The sequence below is a fragment of the Falco cherrug genome, chromosome 9 (genome assembly GCF_023634085.1).
Source record: "Falco cherrug isolate bFalChe1 chromosome 9, bFalChe1.pri, whole genome shotgun sequence".
Lineage (NCBI taxonomy): Eukaryota > Metazoa > Chordata > Aves > Falconiformes > Falconidae > Falco > Falco cherrug.
This window is the reverse complement of record NC_073705.1, coordinates 8,412,006-8,423,491: the sequence shown is the minus strand read 5'-3', so window position 1 is coordinate 8,423,491 and position 11,486 is coordinate 8,412,006. Positions and strand designations below refer to the sequence as shown.

The window sequence follows — 11,486 nt, the reverse complement described above, 5'->3', positions numbered from 1 at the left end:
ACAGGGAACAGATTTATCAGATAAATCCCAGCAGGTCTGTACGTGTTGTCACTGTCTGGTATAGTGCAATAAAAATATACATTAGAATAAGTATAAATACATATTTACAGTGTACAAGTAAAGCCAGGAGTACAGACTCTGTTTTGAGCTTCCAGAATGCATATTAATGACTAACAGCTTAGGCACAGCATAAAACATGGGCAAGTACATTTTAGGTCTTGGGAGAATAACTTTGGATTTACAGCAGTGTAACTGAGGGCAGGACAGACCTCTTCTGACAATAATTTAATTTTCCACTTAGACCGTTTCTTCTTTGCCCATGATGGCAGCCTTCCTTCATAAGCGTTTGGAGTGAAATGGCTAGTGCCGCGGCCTGTTCTCCAGGCTGCTTCCCGCTGGTGTCATTGTCCGAGGCCATATGTTCAGGGATGTAGTTATGGGGCAGGCTGTGTGCTGCTACAATGCCCTGCTTAACTGAAAGCACTTGTCTTCCTAATGCTATGATACTACTTTGTCCTTCCCGTTAAGAACTCAAGGGACTCTACGAACCTACCCATCACCAGGAGGGGTGGAGAAATAAAAGCCCAGTGCACTGACTTGCCAAAGGTTATACAGTGAGAACGCAGCAGAGCTTGGAGGGGAACTGGTGCTTTACTTGTTCCAGTGCTTTGCTTCAACCCCTAGACCCGGACACAGGAGGAAATACTGCTGCTCTGTTTCTGTAATATTTGTAAGGTACTTGCATATTATGCCAATGTGTACAGACTAGGTCACTTCCTCCTTTAAGAGAGTGGCTGGAAAGCAGAGCTCTGGCCCTTGACATTGGTATCCAGGGGCTGTTCCTGACTATGCAGTGACACAGGATTGCCCAGGACAGCTCTTAAGTCAGTATGTCCAGCATGCAGTGAAATATTGTGGGACATACCAGCCTGGATTCCAAGAAGAGCCAGTCTCTCTTGCATGGTACTGAGACATGGGACTTATTAGCCTATGCCTAGTGCTGTGGCACGGCTCTTCCTGGAGCTTGCCTGGTTGCCACTAAGCCAGGGATCTTTGCAGTGTGGTGCGTATGAGGAATGCACTGAGAGACCCCTGTTATCAGCTAGGGATAGGAGCTGTTTTTCCAGTATTTTCCTCCCACTCCAAGCTAAAAATACAACACAGTTAAGTTGTCATTTGATCACAGTCAATGCTTTGCTGAAAGAAAATTACTTTAGGTGTCTGTTGCCAGAATTTATGACCTGAGCAAGTCTCTGCAGAAGCCCTGTCCAGGTTGAATACAGCTCACTGAATGCCATCTATTTGCATGACCCAGCCTTATCTTCCTAACCATCAAAGCAGAACATGGTTACAGCACTAGCTTGGCACAGATTGTTGCTGCCACTGGCCCAGGAGTTCCCACCTCGCTGCTGGTCAGTCTGATAAACCAGATTCTGCACATGGTATAAATCCAGAATAACAGTGACCTTGGAGGAATTCCTCTGGATTTGCGCAGGTGATATGAGATCTGGGCTGGCACCTGTTGTAATTGAAAAGTGAGAGCTCCTACAGGTTTCTTTGTCACCTACTGGGGCGTGCAAGGCCATGGGGTGCCAGAACACCAATGGCATGACTTTGCCAGTCCCCATGGGAACACAGGACACTATATGAGCTTTAAGAAGTCGGCAGCCCCACGCTGGATGGAGACGCTGTGGAGTCGTCTTCCCTGGAGCATGCAGTGGGAGCTCCAGCAAAGACCTAGAGCCATCCCTCACTTGAGACTGTGCTGGGTCTCTCGGTGCCTCCGTAGGTCCACCTTGCGCTGGAAGCCCTTGGCACAGAGCTCACAGCTGAAGGGCTTGAAGCCGGTGTGCTTGCGGCTGTGAGTGATGAGGTTAGAGCTCTGGCTGAAGGCTTTGCCGCAGACCTGGCATTTGTGGGGCTTCTCCCCTGCAGGGCAGAGAAAATGGCAAGAAACACTTAGACAGATGAGAGAAGGGAGGTAGAAATGCCTTTTAGTGGACTTGGACCTGACTTGGCTATGCCTGGGCATCAGGGTGCTGACAGCCCAGCTGTCCTGCTAATGCATCTGCACTCTGATCCAGCACCAGAGGGTGAGAAGAACCAGAGGCAGTCCTCTCCAGCGGTGCGACCCATGCCCTGTCTGCATCTGGGGCTGGGGACAACCGTGACGCACACTGGAGGCTGGTCAATAACACCTCCTTGTCACACAGGAGGATGTGCATCTCGGTGATGCTTAGACCTTCTGCTGTCTTACCACCCAGGGAAGAATGACTTCCCAGTGCCACTGGACACTTGTCCCTAGTCCAATATCTCTGTCTGGGGACAATGTATGTGTATCAACGTGATGGACTATTAATTTGTATTTGCTTATTGGGAATATTTTCTCACCAGTGTGGATGTAAGTGTGTTTCTTCATATCTGACTTCTGGTGGAAGCGCTTGCCGCAGTACTGGCAGGGATAGGGCCGTGTGTCTGAATGGATCAGGAGATGAGTGGAGAGGGTGGAGGAACGTTTGAATGTCTTCCCACACATCTTGCACTCAAAACTTCTTTCCTGTTAGGAAACGAAAATCATGGGATGTCTGTGGCTGCAAGACGTGACAGAGCTTGAAGAGTGTTGAGAATAGTAGATTTGATAAGCAAATCTCCTCGGCTCACGGACTGATATGCTAGTTGCAGTACAAAGAGAATGTGGGGAGGGTTACTTATGGAAATAGGTTACATCTTGTGATCCAAACTCCTGCACCCTTTAGGAGGAGGTGAGACAGAAGAACCAGTAGCAACAATCCTCCCCACCCCTCCAAGGAATTCACAAGGGCAGCCTGAGATTTGTGAGACCAAGCTCTACAGACTTCAGAGCTGCTGTCGTTGTCATGGGGTTCTATAGGGAAGTCATCACGTTTGTAACCTAGGAAATGTCACTTCCTTTATAATGGAGTAAGCAACAGCTAAGGTCCAAGCACTCCTGAGCTCTGGAGAGCTGGTTCTCTGGAAATGTGCTACCCACCTGGGAGTGAATGTTGGTGTGCTGCTCCAGGCTTACAGCGTGTCCAAAGGTTTTGCCACATACTTCACAAGCAAAGGGACGGGTCCCACTGTGGGACCTTCGGACATGGACCTCCAGTCCGTGGGGAGTGGAGAATACCTGCAAAAAACAAAAGCAAGTGATTTTTTTATATGAGGAGGCTGTGTCTCATCTCTGTTTTCAGTTCCTTCTCTTTATTTGATTCTTCCCTCTCGTGGGCCATGTGAACTGCATCATTCCTAGCACCCTTGTCCCCTAGCCGGGAGAACAAGTAGGTACCCGTTTTGAGCCACATGCATTGCACTTTGGTGTAACCCAGTGAAACCCTGAGGTATGCATTGAAAATCACTCTAGGCCATCCCTGAGGTTCTCATCTGACACACACCTTGTTGCACTTCATGCAGTGGTAGGTCTCCATGTCTGAGGAGTAATGGATGCTGTAATCCAGAGGGGGCTCGGTGCTTGGCAGGAGGTGGCTTCTGTATAGGCTAACTGGGTGCTCCAAGAGGGCTGACTGCATGGTGGAAGACATCTGTTGGTAGCTGTATGGCAAATGGAAAGCATCCCAAGAAAAGCCGGTTTTGTAGAAGGTAGGGGTGCTTGTCGTGTTAGTGCAGTCTTTGATCTGCAGACCTGGGATGGCCATCTCTGAGTTTGCAAAGGAGAGGGAGAAGTGAGTGTCATGCCATTGCCTGCAGCTGGGCACCAGTAAAAAAAGTTCCCCAGGTACCATTCCCCCACTTAATTTCTTGCCTGACCTTGGGAGTTGCAGCTGTTAACTCCTGATTCAAATCTTGATCCCTATATAAAGTTCCTACTATGGCTTTGATTTCAATCTGAGGAAATTTTATGGGAGAGGGGTTGCTAAGGGAATATTAACCCCCCCATTAGCCCTGTTTCATGTGCTGTTTGAACAAGTATCATGTGGACACCTGCCTTGACCCTTGTAGCACAGAGCTGCCTTAGTCCTTGAGATTTGGAGGCTCACTCATTGGGAATCATAGCTTCGTCCTTCAGGGAGATGCTGATCTAAACCAGAATTGTAAAGGGAAACACAGAAGGCTCTTGATGACCTCTGCCTGGGGCAAATTTGACCATTGACGTCAAAATAAGAGCTGCCATTTACTGAAAATCTGGACCCAGTTGCAGAGAATCCATAAGCCAGCCCTGCCCTGCCCTCTCTTGCAATTGTGGTCTTGGGTAGCAGACCTTGAGCTGAAGGGCCTGGCAGCATCCTGCTCAGGTACTGGACAGGGACACTTTCTTCCTTCAGTTCAGATGAGTCCTTTTCTTGTTTTGGAACCATGCATTCTAGGTCCTGTTTCTTGATGTCCTCTGGTGTCTTGTCTCCTATGGCTGTAATCACACAGTAGTATCACAGTTTACTCTAGCTGTTAAGAGAAGAGTCTGTTAAGGTGGCATTCATACTTCTGTATGAACTCCTGCTCAGTTCCCTGCGTAAGTGTGGAGTGGTGCAATCAGTGCGGCAGTCAAGGTCCATCCATTGCTGACAAAGGGAAATTCCAGGTAGGATGAGATAGGCAAGGTAGAGGGGGGCAGGAAGAAACGATCAGACACTTGATACCCTATATAGAGAAAATAGACCCTAGAAGGCCACATGCCTATAAGAATCATTTCCTTATTTAAACCCATTTTCATTTGTGCAGGCGACTAACAATCACTAACTTATTAACCTTCCCACCCCTCCCCTAAGAGGGTTTGGTATTGTTAACTGAATTTATGGACAGCCAGGTAGGGAAGCAGAGAGGGGAGGTAACTGCTTCTGCAGTTGCAAAGGTGATCACAGAGCCTCGTCTCCTCCTGCCCATGCTCCCATTTCTCCATGCTTGTCCCAGCCCTTAAAGAGACCAACCAGCACTTGTTAGAAGTAGACTTTATAGTAAGAATCTAAAATGGACAGAGGTTCGATATACATGCCTCCTTTCTGCTGGAGATGGGACTGGGCTGCTGAAGGACATTATTCCTCTGTTGTCCAAACCCTCTTGTGCACCAGAGAGACACAACAAATGGCCAAAGGACGATGGCAGGAATTTAAATTAAAATGTCACCCCCTTTCTTTTTTATCAAACTTATCATAGGGCTGGACTCTAATTTGATTGCCAGGGCTAGAACAAAGGGTAAGTTGATCCTAGATTTGAATAAAGAAAATTTGAGTGGGGCCTGAAGGAAGAAGATAATTGCCCCAGCCCTGCCACTGCATGGGTGGCTGTGGGAGAGCATGAACATGAGCAGAAGGAGGACAGCAGGCGTAAGCAGAATTGTTGGTTGGTGCTAATATAGTCTATCGCAGCTGCCCCTTCACCTGTGAGTGTGTAGGGCTTCTTTCACAGTCAGTGTTAGGGCATCACTAGTATTTTCTCACCCTAGCTGTGACCTTCACTGCAAATCATCGGGAGGAGGTGGTAATACACTGAGGTAGAGAAGATGTAGGTCCAGAGGGAACACGGCAGTGAGCACAGCAGGCTGGAGATCAAGGTAGCAGAGTGGTGGGTTTGCAGAAGACTGACAACCAAGTGCAAGCTTTTTTCCGAGCTGTTAGCTGCCAGAAGTTGGTCATCTTTCCCAAACATGCCCAAGTCCACACAGCAATCTTATATGTCAAACCTCCCCAGCAATCCAGCAGGAAACAAAGGGAGGATCTAAATTTGGTTTCAGTGGGACTGTGTGGATTTGGCCTAGAGAAAGAGGGCACACAGCAGGGGATCAGTTTGTCCTGAGACGGATATTCCTGTGTGAAAGCCCTTAGTTACTCTTAAGCTCACTCATGCTAATCCCTTAGCTTGCGTACTCAATTATTAATTTGCCTCGGTGTATTCTTACAAGCCCAGTGGATAGATTGACTCACCAGTGAAGGGAGAGGTTATTGGATCCCACGTGAGTATAGGCAGGTCATCTTCCACAAAGCGGTGTTGGTGATAGGTATGAGCCTTTTTGCTCTTCACCAAAAAGGAACGTGGCATTTTCCATTCACTGCCTGGGCAGAAACACAGAAAAACGGCAGGTCAGTCTCAGTGGTTTGGGGGGTACTGTCTCATTTGTTCGCCCAGCACGTCACCTCTGTATGCAGCAGTGATGAGAATCAAAACCCTTCTGCTAGGCAGACAGGGTTCATCTCAAACGTCCCTCCACCCAGCTGAAAAGCAGGGAGTAGTTGCATGGGTTTAGGCATAGGCACCTGGTGAATCTCAACTCTGGGGAAAACACACAGCTGTGGAGGGGGCTAAGTGAAAAAACCTGCTGTGAGATAGTCTCTGCCACTGAATGTAGAGATGGGATGGCAGATTGAAGATGGCATTGCAGATTACAGTATACTCCATAAAAATTACACTTCACCATCTACCCCTACGTTGAGGCAAAGGATTACTGTTACCTTTATATTGTAGGTGGGGGAACAGGGGCATGCTTAAATTGAGTCCCGTGTTACAGATCAAAACTGTGCCTGTGGCAAAGATACATTAGCAGTCAGGATCTCTCTCGTAGCTCTCTGCCCTGGCTACAGGACACAGTGCATCTCTGACCGTACCCTCCCTGCAAGGACATACCTGGGACCGCAGGCTGGGAGAAAGGGTCTGTCTTAGTGTTTGTACCCTGCCTAGGAGGGTGCAGTCCCAAGCCATGACATGGGCTGCTCTGTGAAATGGCTACACAAATAATAATTATAGAAACGACATCAATAATAGGAGAGACATAGCAGAAAATCCCCACAGCCATGATGTGTGGTGAGTTTCCTTCTTGCTGGCTGTGGCTTGGGGATTTTGTATTCTGGCTGACAAACAGTAAAGCAGAGGCAGAGCAGAAGTGCTGGGTGAGAGAGGTTACCTTTTGGATCTGACTCAAATATCACAAACCGTTGAAAAGAAGGGTTAGGAACAAACATAAAATGCTGAAATTTAATCGTACAAAATTCTCTTGCAATGCATCTGTTATCTTTACTACCCAGAACCCAGCCCGCCCTGTGCCCACTCCCCATGGCTAGTAACAGTTCTGATGTAGGCAGTGCGACAACAGGCTCGATGCTGTGTGTGGCTGTATCAGCTGGCACCTTATTTCCATACGTATTTGCATTTTTCCCTTGTAATTGTTCAGGATAGTAGCACTAAAAGCAAATCTTGCTACATTTTATATGAAAAGTCAGCAGTAAGTCCTGGCTCTCTGTTGATGGTAAAGTGCCTTATTGAGTTGTTTTTTCCTGACAGCAGCTGAAGTGTAGCCTACTTATTTACAAAAAAAAAACCCAAACGCCACCAAGGTTTGCTTCTGTTAAGCTGGAATGGCCTGAAGCATCTGTCTAAGTCAGGACAGAGCAGTGTGGCCTCCTGGAATCCCAACCAGCCAGGGATGGAAAAGGGCTGCTCCCTAGGGTTCAGAAGTGCCTGTACCACCCTTACATGCTAAATATAATTACACAGGCCAGTGGGGGTTCGTTTAAAGGTAACCGAGGGCCACATTTGCAGCGGTGCCTACAGCTGCAGGCACGTGTGCTGTGGAATTCACAGCAAGGTCTGCTCTGGAAGGTGGATTGCCAAGCCCGCTGTTGGTGGTGAGTCAAGTGCTCACTGGCCCAGCTGCGTTCAGAAATGGAGTTACAGCTGTCTTTTTAAATCTCTTCCAGGATTCCCACTGTTTCTTCTATGACTTCAGGGATAACTCGTGGTGTTGCTAACCATTTTTTTTCTTCTGAAATGACTCACCTGTTTTTCTTCATCTTTTTCCAAGAAATTTGCATGTAACTTGAGATGAATAGGACAAAACAGAGGCCAAGAGTAGATTTGTTAATTTAATTTTAGAAAGAGGACAAAACAGTACTGAGAATGAACCATAAGTATGCCCTTAAGGGAAGGGACGCTGAGGTACGTTGCTGTATTTGCTCTCCTGTAACTCTCTGATGAGGTCCCTTCTAAGTATTGCAAAGTCTATCTGCCTGGCGAAGGGCTGTGGGCACAGAAATCCCTCCAGCTTGGTACAAAGACGGGTTGTTCTGCAGTGGGTACAGCCCTTTTAGCAGTGTGCTCTGTAGCCTCTGCACCTAGCAGGAGTGCTTGGCTCCGAGGGTCTCGCTGCTCTCGGTCAGTCCCAGATGGGCTGTGCACGGAGCTGCACTCTGCAGCGTAGATGTGCCCCAAGAGTCCTGCAAACTCCATACAAACCCTTTACACATGGAATTTCCACTCATGTCAAAGGGATTTTCCCATGTGGTGGGGCAGCACTGTGTCCACAATGGAGGGCATTCATCCCAGCAAACTTTAGACAGTGGATTTCTCTGCCTGAATTAACCAGTTAATTTCCCTGGGCTTCCTACACAGTGGAGGAGGTGGCTCGACAGCGGGTAACTTCGCAGGGTGGAAGCCTGCACCCCGGGGATGTCTGCTGGAGGAGTCGCTCCCCCTGCGCGCTGGCTAGACGACCCTATGGCATTAGCCAGACAGCTTAGCCAGGTACATTAGAGGATTGGCGATGGGTGGCACAAGCAGTCTTGCAGTGTTTTATGGTAGTACCCATATGCTAAATAGACAAACGCACTACATACAGCCCTTCTTTTCTGGTGGCAGTTGAAAGTAGATGCACACAAATCAACGGGATTTTTCTGGATGTGTTTGCCCCAGCATATGTAAAAGTCAAATTTGGTCCAGTATCTTGGCTGCTGATAAGGGCCTCTACTGAGCACAACGATTTCTAATGCACTACTGAACGTTACAAAAGGAAGTTACCTTCCCCCACCCCATTTTACAGAGAAAACAGGAACTGGGAGCCCAAAGCATAGTTAATTAACAACTGCATTGGACTGTCTTTGTAATTCACCCAGCTGGGTTAGAGGAAAGCTAGAAGCACAGATTGTGAGAGAAAAAAATACTATCTGTCCTTGAAACTAAAGATTATCAATAGCAAGTGATCAGCTGCTACTAATGGCTAACTATATTCTACAAGGAGAGTAGTGCCATGACCAAAAGACTCTGCTGTGTCTTAAAGTCATTGAAGCTTCTGACCAAATTCAGCTTCAACCTTTTGCTAGAAATTAAACTTCATTTTTATGGAGTCTGTTCTTGCCAGCCTCTGTGGCAACAGTTTCTACCCAGATTGGCAAGTGAACAAGGGAGTTCGTTGTTTGGGCAAGAGTGCCTACTAAAATGGAAGTGTCGTGGCATTTTTTGGATTCAATAAAGAATACAAAATCTGCAGCTGGCCAGAATTGACATTGTTATTTGTTAGCCATTCATGTAGCTGTACAACAACGTAGTAATCAATCTGCCTCCTTCACTATTTTGGGTACCTGACCTGAAGCACCTCAGAAGGGCTTCTTTTGCCAGTTACAAATTCCCCCATCAGATCTGAAAGTGGACCCAGCATTCGCGTGTTCCCCTCCGATGCTCAAACTCAAAGTTCCTTCATCCTCAGTGATGCTCTCTGGTATCTCTGGTATTTTTCAGAGTATCACATGTAAAACTGAATGTAATACTGAAACACTGGTGATTGTGCAAGAACCAAATTAAAAGGGTTTTTTTTAGGGGGTGGTTTTTGACTTCAGGATCCTAATTTCACTTGATCCTATGTTCCTCCTGAAGCCCTAACTCCCTCTTCACTGCATGGCAGCTCACAGTACCCAAAAATACAGGATTGAGCCCTTTGATAGAATTTAGAAGAAATTCATATTCTCGCTGAATTAGATTATGGAGCTGCTCTCTCTGGTTCCTTCAGTGAGACAATTCATAACACGAAACGCTGTGTTTGGGAACAGGTGTTTGCAGGATTGTGTCACGCTGAATCAGAAACCCAATTTGCAGCATAAGTTCCATTCCAAAGCTGGCTTTCATTTTCCTCTAAATTCAGGTGAACTTGTTTTCAAATTTACAAGGTTAATTGTAGAGATGAAACCCCTTTTCTCACTCTAGTTAGCAGAAATACTTGATTTTAGCTTGCAATTGATATGTCTTCATATAGGTCCAAAGAGCATACAAAGTTTTAGGCTAAAAAAGGCTTATTTCCTTCACATTGCTTAATTTATATTTAAATCTTAATATTGCTTTTTTCTTTTCTTCCTGGCAAAGATGAAGCATCCAAAAATAAGAATACTTTGTCTTTCAGAAGACTACATTTTTGAGGAAAAAGCACAAAACAGAACATGACCTGTGTTCAAAAATTTTAAGAGTCCAAATAAAATAAGAGGTTTTATGGAGTTCTGATTCTTTAAATATAAAGTCATATTAAAAAATAGCTTTAGTTCTTTACAACAAAATTAATCATGTCGTCACTAGTCCACCTTTGCAAAATGAAATGGACTTGGGGCAAGTAACTTGAATGCGGCTTTTTTTAGTGGAAAACTGAGCAGAGCATTTTTAATTCCTGTGGTAATACTGGGCAAATGGACATTATGGCAGGGCTAGCAAATTATGGTGGAAATTTTGTCCAAGAAGGGGAACAGAAATGCTTGTACATCTGCAGTATCTAGAAAAAATGTTTAGAATATAATTGCAGTATTTGTTCTTCAGAAAACTCATTTAGCTCCTAGTGATGCTGGGAATGCCACTGACTTCAGCAAACTTTGCCTTAGGCTTCTATGGTTAACTAGACTTACATAGTGCAATTTAACAAATTCTATAAATTCTATATCCCTTTAACGTATAGATAGTTACGGTGTGAACTTGCAAATCATTTGCTTTCCTGCTCAATGTATTGAATCAAGCTGGTGGTATATGAGTAGTGTCTATAAATAGCTAATTCCATACGCTAAAAATTGTTACACTAATCAGCCTATATGTAGAAAGGATGGAAAAAAATAAGAGATTTGAAGCAAAAATCCTTAACAGGGGACACTGAATTCTCATGTAGCAAAATTGGCACAGATTAATTGATGTCAGCAGAGGTGTGCTGCTTTCTGAATTTAAAGGTCTGGCCCTGTAAAAGAGCAATTTAAAAGAAAAATATAGTATGCCTTCTCCTCAATGCTTAAGTACAAAAGTCTACATCTAGAAACTATTCCTGCTGCATGGAGCTCGCTGGGACACAGGTATCTGAGACCGTTGTCACATCTTTTCTATGTTGTTCTACTATTACCATTTTCACCAGAGTGAAGTATATGGTATATAATTTTAAAAGGTTTGACTCATTTGAATTAAGTGAACCATTATCATAAAGGAATCCTCAGGACAAGTGACTTACACAGTGGAATATGTTACATTATTTACAAACACAAGCAAAGAAGGAGAAAAAGCTTAGAAAAACATATCAGAGAAAAGAAAAAACAATGAAATTAAAAGCTTTTAAGAGAATAAATCAATCACCTGTTTGGGGGACTTTGCTTTACTGGATTCGCCTTGAAATCTCCCCAGACAAGCGAGACGTCGTCTTCTCTCTGGACTCCTCTTCCACTTTTTCACTTAGTCGCAGTCTGCTGAAATAGATACTTCTCCTTTTTTCTCTCTCTGTTTTTTTGCCCCTGTTC

At 45.4% G+C, this 11,486-nt stretch overlaps 1 protein-coding gene across 2 annotated transcripts; it reads right to left on the bottom strand.

The window, feature by feature from the left end:
- Window positions 1-87: 87 nt before the first annotated feature.
- Window positions 88-11,486, bottom strand: GFI1B (growth factor independent 1B transcriptional repressor). Of its 2 annotated transcripts, XM_005442045.4 has the most exons (7): window positions 11,326-11,486; window positions 5,895-6,023; window positions 4,238-4,384; window positions 3,414-3,676; window positions 3,011-3,148; window positions 2,392-2,557; window positions 88-1,929 (listed from the first exon to the last, which is right to left on the bottom strand). In XM_005442045.4, exons 2-7 carry the CDS (start codon window positions 6,007-6,009, stop codon window positions 1,751-1,753), a joined length of 1,008 nt encoding a protein of 335 aa, XP_005442102.1. In that variant the 5' UTR covers window positions 6,010-6,023; window positions 11,326-11,486; the 3' UTR covers window positions 88-1,750. The 2 variants fall into 2 exon arrangements, with proteins under 2 accessions (XP_005442102.1, XP_014137773.1); XM_014282298.3 differs by lacking the exon at window positions 11,326-11,486 and having other exon boundaries at window positions 4,238-4,419; window positions 5,895-6,026.